This window comes from Myiozetetes cayanensis, unplaced genomic scaffold (genome assembly GCF_022539395.1).
Source record: "Myiozetetes cayanensis isolate MyiCay16 unplaced genomic scaffold, myiCay2020 scf3, whole genome shotgun sequence".
Taxonomy (NCBI): Eukaryota; Metazoa; Chordata; class Aves; order Passeriformes; family Tyrannidae; genus Myiozetetes; species Myiozetetes cayanensis.
Window position 1 is genome coordinate 27,325,898 of NW_026087521.1, and position 16,899 is coordinate 27,342,796.

At 35.1% G+C, this 16,899-nt stretch overlaps 1 protein-coding gene across 2 annotated transcripts in view; it reads left to right on the forward strand.

The window, feature by feature from the left end:
* Positions 1 to 16,899, forward strand: part of IMMP2L (inner mitochondrial membrane peptidase subunit 2) — a 410,416-nt gene that overhangs the window by 307,042 nt on the left and 86,475 nt on the right. For both annotated transcript variants that reach the window (XM_050323972.1, XM_050323973.1), the window contains one exon: positions 14,129 to 14,231. In XM_050323972.1, coding sequence (XP_050179929.1) covers positions 14,129 to 14,231 — 103 coding nt within the window. The remainder of the gene's footprint in view (positions 1 to 14,128; positions 14,232 to 16,899) is intronic.

A 16,899-nucleotide genomic window follows, 5' to 3' on the forward strand; every position in this document is an offset into this window, starting at 1 on the left:
CATTTCTGTATTAGATATCCATAGATCTAAATCACAATTCCAAAGATGAAAAACTAAGGAAATATTCAAAATATGTATCTGCCTTGACAGTGTAAGTGTATAAAACCCTTAAATGATGCTGTCAATTCTTGCTTCTAGACACATGATTTTAAAGAGATGTTAAAGAGAAAACCAAAACCAGTATTGGTAGACCAGGTGCCTTACAATGACAAATGAAAACATCAGCGTGCAAAGACTGAAAGGAGAAATACCTGAGGTTTACAAAATTATGAAGGTAGTGAATGAGCTGAACTGTTCACCAAATCCCACAATACAGATGCTAAAGCATTTGATGAGACTCCTGGGAGACTGGTCTATAACAGACAAAAGAAAGTACTTTGTGCAGCAAGCAGTGACCTTCTGGAATTTGTTGCCCTGGGATATTTTGGAGGCAGACAGTATAAGCAAATATAAAAATAGTTTAGGCAAATTCATGGATAACAGATCAGTAAGTGGATACTAAAATAAATAGCAACATACAATCAAACATCTCTGATAGATGAAATATCAAGGCTCATGGAGAGTAGTCAGGTTAACATATCTGGGCACTGTCTGCTTTTTCAATTGTTTGGAGACAGACCATTGGGCTACATGGACTGCTACTCAGACACATAAATAAGGCATTTTTTATACTATTCATGAGAGATTAATGATGAGTAATGCTTTTTAGATACTATAATATTATCTTAAACTTGAACAGCAAGAAAAAATAGCATCTATGTTTAGATATGAATCTAATAACAAGAAAAAAATTAGCTGTTGTGTCCTGTGATCTCTAAATTCTTTGCTTCTACTGTCAGGCATAAAGGCATCAACATAATTTCTTTAACAAGTTTATTACAATTGTGAAGAAATCATGGAATTAGGCACCTGTGACTTTAGTTATAAAAAAGTACTTAGAGAGAACTCTTTTTAAAATTTGAAACCTAAAATTGTGTGTATTATTTCAGTATTTCTATTTAGTAATGTCTAGTACTTGAAATTATTTCAGGGGTCTCTTTGGAGCAGCGTGTATCATCGTTTCAAATAAAACTTCTCTTTTATCCACTTTGCTTTGCTTGAACTTTTGAACAAAATGTTTTGAATAGATACACTTTGAATTCAACTTGTATAATTCTTGAATACATAAGTCCTTCAATGCTTCAGTTTGTGGAAGGTCATAGGTCTTTATTCTAGACCAAAATTACCTGGGATGTGACACTGCAGTGAGGTTTGGGGACAATAGGGAAATACACTCTGATGCATCACTGTTCTCCAGGTGGGCCCAGGTACACATGTGCATGCACTATGAGCAAGGTGGACACACTAGAACCCAGACAGATGTTATTAAACTTTGGCTTATTGACATTGCAATTTGAGGGTTCAGTCTGAAAGAGCATCATCAGTTCAAAAGTAGGTGTCTTCTGCAGCCTGATCTACGTATATGTGCTCATATCTTTAAACAAAAGCCATATAAAGCCTATTGTTTTTTTAGATTTTTTAAAGTAAGTTTTTCAGGGTAAAATCAGTCTAAAGCCAAACCAAGCTTTCATGACAATTGCTATTTTTGCAAGAGATAGAGACTGTGGGGAAAAAAAAATTAACCCACTTCTTTCTTGCATTTAGTCTATTTTTGAAATTTTAGGAAAGTTTTTGATTATGTTATTTGAAATTTCATATTGTTCTTAGTGTCCATTATATTTCCCAAATTATGACCAGTGTTCCATTAGGACAAAGCCTGTGCTGAATGTGCAAGTCTTTTTCATTAATTTTATATTGATTTTTCAGATTTTTTTTCTACAGAAAGTATCCTTATTTCTAATACATCTTCATTATTATTAAATAAACTTTCTTACATATTCAAAGTAAAACAATTGAAACATTTGGGAGTTTTAAAACTCATAACCACAACTTGTATCATAAAAATAATAATTTCTTTATCAAGAGAGTTAATAATTTACTTACTTTTAAGCTTCTCAATTATCTCTTTTGAAGTAGTATCGTTTAAAAAAGAAAATACGCTTTTAAAGAAAAAGTGATAAAAGACATTCTTAGCATTTTTCCCTAACAGACATTAATAAAAGGAGAAGTTTCAGCCTTCCATTGTACAGAGAATAACAACTCTCCTCCTTTCATAAACCAAAAACAAAACCCAAACCAAACCAACTAAACATCTTGGAAACACTTATTACATTAAGGGTTCCAAATTTTGCATATGCTGCCTAAAGCAGATTAGGTAATTTTAATACCTTTGGTTAGTCCTAAGCAATAAGGGAAGTATAGTAATTAGCTTCTGTGTGAGAGATGTGTGGCTGGGGAATTATTATCTTACAGTTGGAGCTAGGCAGAGGTATTGCCAGACTTTTTTAGCAGTCACAGGTCTACAAGAATCTGATTTTACCTGAGACAACTCTGATCTTCTTACAAGGTTCCAGAAAACACCTGATGGGGTATTGTTCTTTGTGATGTGTTAAAACGTCTTTTAGCAGTTGCAAATACCATTCTGACATGAGAAACTCTGCAGAATCTCCCTTCGCTATTTATTAAATAAGCTCTACAGTGTCATGGATCTTACTTTTTCTCAGTCCTGAGTGTGTTTTTCAGCCCTTGCTGAATAGATAACTAGAAAGAAGTATAACTACAAAAAACTATTTTGAAAGGCCCTTTTACATCACTGAGCAAGTATGTTGTCAGTCTTGGAAGGATGGGTTAGATCAGGCTGAACACACATATATATATATATATGTATAAGTGCTGCTTCAATAGTACTTTCATTTATATAGCCCAGTGCCCTCTTTCAGGCTTCATAGACTCAGTAAAATTGTGGAACCATAGAATGGTTGGAGCCCCATCAGAGCCCCATCTAGTCTGGTCTTGAACACCTCAAGCGATGGGGAGTCCATGACCTCTCTGGGCAACCTGTTCCAGTGCCTCACTACCCTCACACTAAAGAAGTTCTTACTAATATCTAATCTAAACTGACCATCCTTCAGTTTAAGGCCAGTCTCACTACATGTGACCTTGTGAAAAGTCCCTCTCCAGACTTCTTGTAGGCCCCTTTAGGTACTGGAAGGCTGCTCTGGTACTCCAGCAGTTCCTTGATACTTTATTATAAGCAGCTATATGTGGAGAGTTTAGCAGGCAACACCAACACCAAAATAGATGCAATCAGAAGCACAACTAATGTCTTGTAAAGTCTGAGTGGGGTTTGACTCTGCTTTTTCATATTGCTGGAGAATGCCATAATCACCAAGCGGTTAAACATGCTGATGATGACCTGGTCTCCCCATGCTCACCTCCAGGAGGTGAGTCAAGGATTGAAAGTTGGGAATGAAATTTAATTGAAGAGATTAGAAAAGAGATCAGGTATAAAAAGAAAATAGAGAGTGGTTCTAGTCCAGTTGTTAGCACATCCTTGCTGGAGGAGAAAAGGCTTGATTTGTGATCACCCAGAAGGGTTTGTCTGTGTTCTAATATGGTATTATAATATGGATACCTATATCAGAAGTCTGGAATTACACTTCTATTTAAGTGAGTTTTTCTGCTTAATTGCATAGTTTTCCCTGGCTGCACAATGTTCTGGCCTCAGCAACTGGGCCTACAATTTTTTTCATCCTCTGCCTGTATCTAATGTTTGAGATTCAAACACCTGACATACCCTGGACTTCTGGAGGGAAGACTTTGGCCTGTTTACAACACTGGCTGAGGTATTTAAAAGATGTGTAGATGTGACATTTAGGGACAGGGTTTAATGGTGAACTTGGCAGTGTTAGGTTTTTAAACCTAAAGATTTTAAAGGTCTTTTCCAACCTGAATTTGATTCCAACCTATGATTCTATGGTTCTATGATTAACTTGAAAAGAATTCAAGAATCAGAATATAGGAGCTTCAAACTCTAGCCTAATAAACTGCTGCTTTGACAGCCTCTGTCACCACTTTCTGAAAATAAGAATGTTATTCTTCATTCAGCATTTCCGTAGGAGAGGAATGGGCCAACAGGGCTGTCCAAGATAGAAGATGCCATGATTTTCAACTCTTGGATACAAAGAATTTTAAACCCAAATTTTTTTCTCCTCCTCTCCTGTACATCTCCTCTTCATCTCAGAGAGCACATTTGTTGAAAGACTGGCATGGCCAGCAACCTCCACCCTGAGGCTGAGAAAATACACTGGATAGGTAACCAAAGGTCAGCCTACAGCCTGTTCTTTGACAATTTCTGTTGCAGAAGAAATGGCACTAGAACTGCTAAGGGAGAGGAACTGGCTGAGTAGAAAAAGTGAATTCAAACAGGAAGAATTTTATAGAGAGATTTGTTTAATAATTGCAGATTCTGCAGTCAAGAGTTTTGCTGCTGAATTAACTTTTAAGTTCCACAAGTTTTAATCTAGAAAAAAGTTTGATGATCTCTTTTCTTCAGCTGGTATAGGCATTACTGAGAAGAAAATTTCTACATGTATTACAGAACCAAAATGTTCTCAGTTGATTCAATATTAATAAAAAGAAGATGTGAAGAGGATTTTTTTTCAATAGAAGTATCTTTTTGGTTTTTATTTATCCTCCCATTCCTACACATATAAAATTTCCAATTTGACAATGATATCAGGGTTTGGTAATATTACTTACATGATCTCAAGGAGCTAGCAAGTTTTTACCTTGGTAAAATAATAAAACTAATGATAATGAATCTAACGAATGATTCCCATCTAATATATGATATTGTTAATAGCTGTTAATGATAATAGCAAAAACCTGTCCTGTTAATTATCAATAAAATCTAGTCGAGAAATGTGAGAAGGCAATGACATGATACACTCATTTGGTTAATGGGACTTTTTTCAAAAGAACAAAAGTGAAAAATTTTCATAACCTTAACTTGAAAGGGCACAGTGTTGGCTCTTGGGATCAGACATTCACAAAGGAAGGATTCGTAGAGGAAAATGAGATATATATTTTCTTTCTTCTGAAACAATAAGATGTTTAGCCATCTAAATGAAGGTAATGAAACAGATTATGTGTTGCTCTGTTTTTCAACACAAAATCACCCTTTTGTATTTCTTGCAATTTATCCTGAAAATAATTATTGTTCTTCTGTCTAGAGAATGTGGTGAGCAAAAGAATGAAGTAGTTTCAGTATCTAAAAGATGTGTGTATTAATATTTATATTCACATATATATGGTATATGTAGTTATCTTTAGATAGTATACAAAGTTGAATAAATAAAAAAGACATTGATTTTAAATATAGAATTTTCTAATACTAATTTTAAATAATAATACTCTTAAGTAGAGTTAGAGGTAGTAATGTAAGATATGCATGGACTTTGAAAGGAGTATGGTCCTTGAACAGGTTTTCCACAGTATTACCTTAGCAGTATTTTGCTATAGGTTTAATTATTCTTTAAAAAAAGAAAAAAAAAAGACCACAAAGGGAAAAGAAAAAATATCAGATTCTGAACTTAAATGTGTTATTTCGAAAAAACAGATTAGCAAAAGTGACCTACAGATTAGCAGAAGTGACCTATAGTTTCATTAAAAATTGACCAAAATTGTGTTTTCCTGAATGGGTTGAGGAGGGCTGCTGTGGAAAGGATCATAAGATGAGAATGCTGCTAGTGCTAGAAGAGATGAAACACATGCAGGGAAAAGAAAGTGGCACACAATGTGAAGGAAATAGGTTAGAAGGCCCAAGAACAAAAGTACTCGCAGATGTTACATGAAAAAGGGATAAAGTCATTTGTGGGAGGCAAGCCACTGTTGATCTTTCACAGCAGTGGGAGCAAAATTAGTTCTGCTTTGCAGGAACAAGCAATATTAAATGCTGCATGTAGCCACATGCCTCCTGACTATGTAAGCAAAACTCTCAGGGACATAGGGAAATTTCTCTGCCGCTGTTATGTACATGGTGATCTGCACTGGTTGTTTACATAGTTTCTGAAAGAAGGTAGGATGAGTTGAAAAAAATACAGAAAGAAAATGTAAAGCTGGAAATGGGAATCATACATAGTGACTGCAAATGAATATAAGAAAATTTTACCCAAAGAGAAATTATTTCCTTAAAATCCAGATCCACTGGCATTGTTGGTTAGTACTGCTGCTAAAACTCTATTGTTCACAAGATCTAGAAAAGAACTTCTGGCAGCTGTAGGGTTTTTTGAGTAAACTAACAGAATGGTTGCCAGCACCAGTGTAACAGACCTTCATTATGCAAATATGTATTGGTAAAAGTATCAAAAGAGGCAAAACCTAGGGCCTAGGTATCAAAAAACCACAACCTATACCACTGTATCTTTAAAGCACAGAATAGTGTATGTAAGAAAAATAAAAAAATTCTAGAAATGCTATCAACTCATATCATTATCATCCAAGATTAAATTAAATTATAGCTTCAGGAAACATTCTTAGTGAATGGTGGAAATCATGAAAAACTTCTGCAGAAAGATATATGAAGGCAATTGATCATACAGAACAACAGCAGCTCCCTAGCTGCTTCCTCATTAAAAAACTTAAGGGTGTTTTGAGGACATTTTGAAAACTCAGGAAAGAAAGGAATAAAGAGACAACAGAAAAATGAATTGCATTCAAATATGCCTTGAACATAAACTTGAGCAATTATCAGGGAAATTATGTGATATTAAGGAAGATAGAGACAATAATTACTCCTTTTTGCATTCAAAGTCTTTGGTATGTTTTGGTCAAATATATGAATTCAGTGGTATGATTAGCATCTATTGCTGAGAAACTGGTATATCGAGGATACCTTTGTTAATAGCAATGATCCAATAAATTCTGTGATTCTCACAAGTGATGATCCCACATCCTTTCTCTCTTATAATTATTTCTAGTCTCTTTTCTGTTAGAGTCTGATAAAATGGGGGGTTATCAGGTGAACTTCATGCTTGAAATGAGGCTAATATCTCTAGTGGATGACCTATCTTATTCTTGGTCCTTTCAATCTTATTATCATTTTGGATAAATATGCACAAATCCAGTAATTTTTCCTGAATACTGTGTACTTTAAAAGTGATTAACTACTATTTTTAAAGATGCTGGCAAAGCAAGTAATAGCTAAATCACTATTGTGTTTAGAATGACATGCTTTGTGAGAAATTATCTAATTAATGAAGCAGAGCTACAAACGTCTCCTGTACTTTCCATAGCAGATTTCTATTTATTGTTAGCACTGCTGAGTCATAGGAGCCTGCACTGGTGCACTTTGGTAGGAATGCTTTAGGTGGGAAAAAGGAGATCACATTTGCAGTTCAGCATTTTGCTTGCTTTAGTGCTTCCTTATTTATTAAAAAAGGAGTTGGTTTTTTTAGCCATAATTCAGTTTCAAATGAGGAAACTAGTCAATTAGTATTAATTTTTTTTTGAGACTTCAAAATCTTTAATTGCAAAATGTAAATCAGGGTTAATATAATCCAAAATTTTACCAGTTATAGGTAGAGGGAATCTCTGCCTTCATAATGGCTACTCCTAATCTCTCTGAATGGAAGTCTCTTGTTTCAGGTTTTGCTATTTTTGTCACTCTGGTATGTTTTCTTTTGGGAGTTCCCTTCTCAATATATCAGGTCTGGCAGTACTTATGAAGCAATATCTCAAGCATGAGGGCTTCAGCAGAACTTTCCAAGTTCTGGGCTTGGATACACTTTTTGAAGTCAGGCCTCTCAATAACTGATGGATCTGCAGCTTATAAGAAAAACTCATTTCACCTCTGAGGCAAAAGGTAATAGTTGCACACAATGGGAGAATATTCCCTCACCTATTGACTTACTCTCAGATCTGTACAAGCCTTCAGAAAAAATATTTAATTGTTTCATACACATAACCCTGCCTTTATATCTTTAGGTATGTGTAAAGGAAGAGTTAAAATAGACACAGATGGACATATGTGTGTGTTAGAAGTGAAAAAGGAGATTTCTTAGGAGCTGGAAGGGATTTAGTGTCATTGGGAAGATTCCCTGCAGTGATACTGATAAAACTTACATGTTATATTACAGTAAGGTTCATGTTTTGGGATCTGGTTGTCACTTGAAATTGAATAGCTTGCTATTTTTTTTCACTCTGTGAAATTGATGAAGATGAATGTATGTGGAAAAATTCCACTCTGTGGTGGGTTGCCCCTGGCTGGATGCCAAGTGCCCACCAAAGCCGCTCTATCACTGTCCTCCTCAGCTGCACAGGTGAGAGAAAACAGAACAAAAGGCTCATGGGTCAGGATAAGGACAGGGAGCGATTACTCAGCCACTACTGTCACAGACAAAACAGACTCCACTTGGGGAAATTAGTATATTTTATTACCAATCAAATCAGAGTAGGATAATGAGAAATAAAACAAAATCTTTAAAATACCTTCCCCCACTCCTACCTTCTTCCAGGCCTCAACTTTACTTTCTATTTTCTCTCCCTTCTCCCCCGTCAGTGGCACAGAGGGATGTGAAATGGGGGCTGTGGTCAATTCATCACGTTTCTGCTGTTCCTTCCTCCTCAGGAAGAGGTCTTACACACTCTTCTCCTACTTCATCTGATGGATACAGTCCTCCATGAACTTCCCCAATGTGAGTCCTTCCCACACACTGCAGTTTTTCATGAACTGCTCCAGTGTGGGTCTCTTCCATGGGGTGCAGTCCTCCCGAACAGACTGCTCCAGGGTAGGTCCCCTGTGGGGTCAGAAGTCCTGCCAGGAAACCTGCTCCAGCCTGAGCTCCTCTCTTCATGTGGCCATCGGTCCCTCCAGGAACCTGCTCTGGAGCGGGCTTCCCATGTGGCCACAGCCTCCTTCAAGTATGTACTTGCTCCAGCATGCGGGTCCTCCACGGCCTGCAAGTGGGTCTCTGAAACACCATGGACCTCCCTGGACTGCAGGGGCACAGCTCTGGTCGGCACTGTGGGCTGCAGGGAAACCTCAGGTCCCGTGCCTGGAACATCTCCTCCCCCTCCTTCTCCACTGACCTTGGTGGCTGCAGAATTGTTACATGTGTTCTCACTTTCTTACTTGAAATTGCTGTTGTACGACAATTTTCCCCCCTTCTTAAATCTGTTATCCCAGGGGCCTTATTATTGCTGAATGGCTTGGCCTTGACCAACAGTGGGTCCATCCTGGAGTCAGCTGGCAGTGGCTGCATCGGACATGGGGCAAGTTCTAGGAGCTTCTCGCAGAAGCCACCGCTTTAGGCCCGCTGCTACCAAAACCTGGCCATGCAAACTCAATACACATGTACAGCAATTCATGTTGCTTGGAGTAAGTGGTTCTTAAGTATGATGGAGACTACCCATTTTACAAAAGAGTTTGTTTGTTTTTTTTAATCTGCTCTACAAAAAAGACAATAGGTACAGTGTCTGTTCCCTCATGACACCCAAAGATATGCAAATTGCTGAGACCTTCTGATTTCTCAAGGTCAAATCAAACTGAAGGCAATCGTTCCTCATCCAGCTTAGCTGAGCCAAGTTGTTTGCTTTGGCACTGCTGCTGTATCCTAAAAAAGCAGATTTTTTCTTGCTTGTGGGCAGGTGGTTAGAATACCATATAGAGCTCATTTTTGACTGTCAAGATTGAAATTATTTCTCAGCCAAGGATAACTATAAGTACATCTGTTAACTATTAAATTGTGGAGAAAAAATACTTTGCAAAGGTTCAAAATGTACTTCAGATTTAAGAAAAAAGTAAATCAGAATTTCAGACCAACTTCTGTAAAAATGTCTAAAAAGATAAATGTGATTTCATTATGTTCTGAATAAAAAAAAATACTGTACCTCTGGTAGACCCTTTTCTTAAACCAATGAGGGTTCAGCTGCAGTTTGAGCAACAGTAGCATAGGTGATTATTACTAATGTGTCAAAGACCTGAAATTATTTTTTATGGTCATACCAGTGTGGTTATTAACAACTACTTGAATACTCTATATCAAAATCTGTGTATTTTAGTGGGTTTACCTGTGTTATTGCTGAAGCAAACCCTTTAAGTGGGAAGAATGGGAGGTGTTAAACTGTCTTTATTTGTTTTTTCTTCAAAGGCAGTAAATTTAAGAAAGAATACTCTTTATTAGTAGAGGCTTTGTGAAGTTTAAGTGATTGAATAGTAATTATAACTCATGCTAATGAACTAGATATGAAATTAAAAAATACTAAGTTAACTATTACTTACAGCAATTGTTCTCCTAAGAATTCATCCAGACATTTTCTAAATTTAATTAAAAACTTCATGTGTGAAATCTAACAGGTCACGAGCTAACAGTCAGTCAGACAAATGAGTCTAAGGATGCTCAACTAAGAAAGAAAAACAGAGGTTAACAGTACTTTCCAAATATATGTTACATTATTGACTGCATTTCCTCTCACAAGGAGTTGATGTAAAAGTCCTGATGAGCTAATTGTGCTTTAAATTTGACTTGAGGATTTTAGGTTTTGCAGTCACTGTTCGAGAGTACTAGAAGCATTCCAAAGTATTTTTCCCTTTATATTGTATTAATTTTTCACATATCATTACACTTAAAACTGTTATTTATTTTCATAGTCCTAAATCTCTGAAGTGGATGGCAACACTTCTTTTCAGAAATGGTGTTGAAAAATTTGTGTTAGTTATTTGGCCTTGTAGGATTGCACAAAAGTATGGAAAATAGTTTTATTTCAGCATGTGTAATTATTAGCTAGTGAAAAGAATGAATGGTAGTTTGTACATGTAACTCGAGAGCCATATTACAAATGTAGCACAAACATTGTTCTCTTCCTTGCAATTTAGGCCAGAGATTAATTTCTACAAGATCTGTGTGAGAGAAGGGCAGTGTTACTAACTGATTAATTTTAATTATGAAACAATTTTTGCTCTCTTCGTAGGAAAGCAAACTGCAAGTTTGTGATTTTTTTGTTCTTAAAAAAAAAGTCAACATGGTCTTTGCAGCAGTAATTAAAAATAACCTACTGTCATGAACCAAACATGGCTTTCTAAAGCCTGTAGCCTGGTTTGCTTGCAGGAATAGTTTATTGATTTTTTGTGGAGTAATTCAACAATGAAATTATCTTGAAATTTAAAACCAATATCAAGTAACAGATGATCCAGTTTACTTAACACAAGCTTATTGCCACATTTTGTTATTAATTCATGCAGTGAAAATCTCAAGTAAAAATTTGTTTTCAAATTTCATGATGTTCTACAAGACAGTGTTTGTAGGAGTATTGCTAAGAGGATTCAATTCCCTAGATAACTGCCCTATGCAAATACTACAGTAACATTTTGAAGGAACTGTTTTAGGAAAATAGATTTTCTTGCCAATCTTTTCTTTACAGATATGCAGGTACTTATTTTTATGGTATATCTTGGAGGTTTTTTCTATTGAACTTGCATATGGGAAAAATCGGATGATTTATATAATCCGTACATGAAATGACAGAACGTTTTACATTTAACTGCTGAGTTTACAGAGGGATTTATCCATGCAGCATCATTCCTGTCTACTAAAGTACATAATTAGAACTGCTGCTTCTGCTTCTTTTCCATTTCTTTTTTCTTCCCTATTCCCTTAATGCTTTTATTAACTTTATCAATTTTAATTCTTTTTCCTCTAAGTAAAAACTACTTGTGTATAATCATCTGCTTTTTTAATATGAGAATTTGTTCACAATTCCTTTCTAATCACTATAAGAGACTTTATTTTTGCATAATTGTAGTATTTTTTTCTGCATTTGATGTTTATTTCAAGAATAGAAATATGAATTTACTATGTTGTAGAAATAATAAAAAGAACCAACGTTAATTACTGCAGTCTCTAATCTTTTTGCTGTAGACATTAAAAAACCTCACCATATACCTATGTGAAGCCTTTCTAATTTCCCAGAGTCTCTGAAAACCTCTGCAAGACCTATCTATGCAAACCAATTTTTTTTTTCAATTTTCTTTTTAAATATTTATTGCAAACCCATTTTTTCCTGTCCTATTAGTGATTTCCTAATCATAATACAAGAGGAGATTATTTGTGAGTAGGAGATTTTTTTCTGATCTGAGATGGAGTCACCGACTGGCATTGGCCATATTATTTTCCTGATATTTATGAGGTAATCATGTCAGCAGAATTAACATTCAAATCCTTTCACCTTTCTGAGTGAAATTCAGTCTTGTGCATGAAGTCTGTACAGATACAAAACTTTATGTTATATATTCAAGAGGATGAATGGAAGAGAAAGTGAAATATTTCTTGAGCTATTGTTTGTCTTTATCACTGATGGAAGTTATCTGTTTAATAATTTCCAGAAGTCTCTAATTAATTAACGAATTAATCAACAACTCTTAACCTATATCTTAAAGCATTTCTCTAGTAAAATATATGGTTCGTTATAAAATAAACTATCAATGAGACAAAGCATGGAATCTCAAAACATAATTTCATGGTCCAAACAGTATACCATATTTGGGGGGAAGAAAAAAAAAAAGAAAAAAGAAAAAAAAGAGGAAGTATATGTGTGTAATAAATTGGGTTTTTAGTATAATTAAATAGCACTACTCTTTCTGTTTAGGAAATAATATAATTACCAAATCAGGACAGTTTTGTATTTTTATTATGAATAGTTTTGGACTTTAGTCTTGAATAATGTGTAACATGAAACTCTTCTAGGAAAAAAAGTGAAGTTCAGTCTTTTTTTCTGCAAATCTCTGCTATTATTTTTTTCAGCTTCCAGTGAAAGTAAAAGTAAAAATTCCATCAGAATATAGTAGTGGCATGCTCATCCCTTTAGCTGCCAGAAAGAAAGCTGTTTGGAAAAGCACTGGTCAGATTTTGTGACTTGCAAAGTAACTAATTTTAATTTTTACTTGACTAATATAGTCAAAGAAAGTTAATAAAAATCACTTTTGAAGATTCCCTATTCATCTAATATTTCATGGTCTCCAGGTTATTAATTTGCTTGTCCTTATAACATATTCATCCTCCTCCCCAAGCAAAACAAACCTCACAAAGCAATTTTTTCATTTTCCTTGTGAACATTCCTGATCAGCCCTGTTACACAGTTCAGCTGCATCTCCTGGTAAAGGTGATTTTCTCTCTCCAGTTGATTTTTCTTTAGAGTGAGCTCCTTCTGCCTCCTGCTCTTAGGGTATATCTTCCAGAGAGTGAAAAGCCATGAGTAGCTGGAGGCAACAAGCTAGATCAAAAGTCTGTTTCTATCTTTGGAGAAACTTGTTTATTCTAAACAAAATACAAGGTATCACTACTCGAAGTCCCATCTGTAAATGCTTCAGCGTGGTAATAATTCAGCATGCGTGACAATTGCCAGCTGGGGTTAAACTAGAACAACTTCTTTGCATGAATGATTGCAGAATAACAGGTCCCATCTGAAAGAAAGCAAAAGTGTGTGGTAGAAGGTAGACTGGCATTATAAAAATGACAGCTACTTGGGGAACTAAATACAGGAATTTTGCATGCTCTGCATCTCAGCTTTAGGACTCATCTGTAGTTTGTCATTTCTGTAATATTGGCACATGCTGAGGCAGTATGATTTTCTGTGGAGAATGGTTTGAATCATCAGTGTAATTTTTTTTCATCACTTGGCCTTCTCCCAGAGATTTCCTTTAAGTTTATCCTGTTTAGCTTGCTACAGCTGAAGAAATCCTACCCCCAGGACATAATCATTGCAGGAATATAAACTCTGAATGCGAGGCCTGTTCAGATACACCAGAGTATTTTTGTTGAGTACCTAACTGCTAACACAGAAGAAAAGCATTCTGCATACAATATCACATACAATATATGTGACTGCAATATATGTTTGCTGGTATTTACCTGAGATAAAATCTGAAAGTTCGAAATTTTATTACTACAGAAATGGAAGTAATAATCCCTTAACTATACTTAATTGAAAAGTCTCTTCTTCCATTGTTGTGATATGATTTCTGACAAAGCAAGGTGGTAAACAGGCCCCGATAGTGCAACTAGCTCATAAAAAATTGTTATGTATTTTGAGTTGAGTAACACTCCTGAAGTATAAAGGATTTTGGTGTGGGTTGTTTTAAGGTGTTGAGTAGTATTCAAGGTCAAATTCCAAAATAAAATATGGGAATTTTCTTAACAAAACATTTAATTTTTTTCTTTTTAACTAACAATTCTTTTTCAATTGTCTCTAGAACCATTGGATACAAAAAGAAGTATGTGAAAGTTCCACATGGTCATATTTGGGTGGAAGGGGATCACCATGGACACAGCTTTGACAGCAATGCTTTTGGCCCCGTAAGTTAATTCTCTGTATGTCACTTTATACTTTGCAACTAAAAAGCTTTATACGTCTCTTGGGTCATTTGTGAAACACAGCAAGTATGAATTTATTGTGATTGTAGTTTTATTATTTTTTGAGAATTACTAGACTTTACAAAGTATCTTGGTCAATGGATATTGAGTTTGTTCTTAGCTAATATGAAAAGAATAAAGACTTCTTTTAATTCACCCCATGGAAAGAGAAGTGGTAGAGATTTTAAATTTGGAGGGATTTACTATAACAGTATCTAGAGGGCAAGCCAGTTTCTTGTAGCTGACAGATGCTCCCTGAGGACATGTTGCCAGCTGATGTAATTTGGAATGGTACACTCCTGGGAGCTAGGTCTTGCTTTAGCACCAGTGCTGGAATAAAGAATTAGGAAACCATAACTGTGCTTACTAAGTGTTAACTAGTAAATTAGTCCATAGAAAATAGGACAGATATTTCAAAACTTCCCTCCCCCCAAAAAATATTTGAATTTTCTTTGCATAGGATCATTTTCATATTGAATGAAAAGAAAACATAAGCTGCAAAATCTGTTTCTTGACTGGTAAAAGTGTACATCTCTTCATCAGGAAGACAGTAAATGCTTTCTCTGCACTGTAGTTTTGGTTTGGTTTTGGTTTTGTTACACTTTGTGTAGATTCTTGTTCTTGTTTTAACTTAATGTGGAATGCAGGAAATAGTTGCATAAACTGTATACTGCTGGGGAAATACAAATCCTTTTAGCCCTATTCCAGATATAGGTTTTTGACATGCCTTTAAGAAAGAATATTCTTCTAATGTTATTTTAAAAACCACCATTTGTCACAGGGAAGTTGTCAAGGCTGGATTTTTCTATCCTTACGCCTTTCACATCTATTTCATAAAGTCACCCCACAGACTATAATTGAATTAATAACAACAAGGACTTTATGAGTTTGTCTGGCTTCTGGAAGTTTAGCCCAATCATTAACTTGAAATAATTTGTTCTCAGGAAAGAATGCAAAATTGGTTTGGAATATGTGATATTGATGCCACTCTTGGTTTGTCTCATTTTTTGCTTGTATTTCTTGCTGGTTTTCATTATTATTTTCCTACTACTATTTTCTAAGATTTCTAACATCTGGCTTTGGAGTTTTTTTCCTGCAGGATCTAATTCAGTCTGTCCTGTAAAGATATCTCTTTCCTCCCTTAGTAGGCTTTTCTCTGTCACTCTTTGTTCCCATGATAAATCTTAGCGATAAAGCCACTGGCCTTCTTTTTACTTACAAATATATTGCCAATGTAGACTCAGGGCATAAAGAAACTTTAGCAGTTGAGCATTGGTTTCAGATTTACAACAGCTCACACAGAAATTCTTACAAGGTAAAATCCTCAAGGTAGGCTCATGCAATTTTCCTGCAAGATAGCATATTGGGCTAAACCTAAGTACCCTCAGATTTTTACTTAATTCACAGTTGTTTGTAAATATTAGTAAACCACCTTCACTAGGCTCTGATCTCACGTTAGTTATCACTTGTTAGCTAACATCAGTATGTCACTTTTCTTACAGCAATGGTGCCATTTGAGATGTGGTAGTACAGTTCTTGACAGTGAATGATTTATCTTTCTGCAGGAAGAATGACTTTTATATTGCTTTGATGAATACATTGTGGGCAAGTCAACTGTAAATAGGTATTTTCCTCTCAAATTAAATTAGAACAGCAATCATTAGAACAGCAGGCTGAAGGGGCATAAGAGATTACAGGGATGGAAACTAGCTTCAGAATAATAAAATATAGAAATTTTTCAACTGTGAAAGAAAATGGGAAGTGTATTTAGAAGGACATGCTGTACTCTAGGTTCTTTTCAATTCTACACATGTAAGATTTCAGGTTACTGGGACATTTTCTAACCTTCTGTGTTCTTTGCTCTGGAGATCACTTGCACAAGTGAATTAAAATATTAAAATCTCTTCAAACCATTCAGAAGGTATGTTCTTAAAAAATCTTTCAGAAGACTGCAGCAGTCATGAGGAACAGACAGCACAATAGTAAGATTTAGACATGTTTTTCTCAGTTCATTAGTATACAGATCACTTAAGAGATTAGGTTAAACATTCTCTGTGTCAAAATTCTGACTTTTAAAACTAGATATGCTTTCTTTTGTCAGAAAACTTACTATGATGATTTTTTCAATTTTCATATGGTATTATAGTAGAAAGACATTTATAGACATTTATAGTGTAGACTCAGTAATGTTTTGTGGATGAACTTAATGAGTTACATGGGGCATAAAAGGAAATTATGGAAAACCATACTGAGAACAGATGTTAGAATAATTTTTACTCTTGAAGAACAACAATATGTGTAATGGCCTAATGGGTTAGGTTGGTAAAGCAAAAGCCCTGATACCAATCAATTTCTAAATTAGATGCACCTTTGGAGAGGTGAATTTCTAGACTGTAAAACCTAGGTAGATTAAATTATCTTTATTTAGTTCATAAACATTTCATAAAATAAATTCTATCATGTTGTTTTATTGCATGAGTTTATAGGACTAAAATTAGATTTTTAAGGAATAGATAGATATTTTCCTGAAGTGTGTCAATCAAATGAAAATGTTTCAACTAAGATTTGTAAAGGTTTAATATTTCCTTTCAATTACTCATGTCTTTGAATG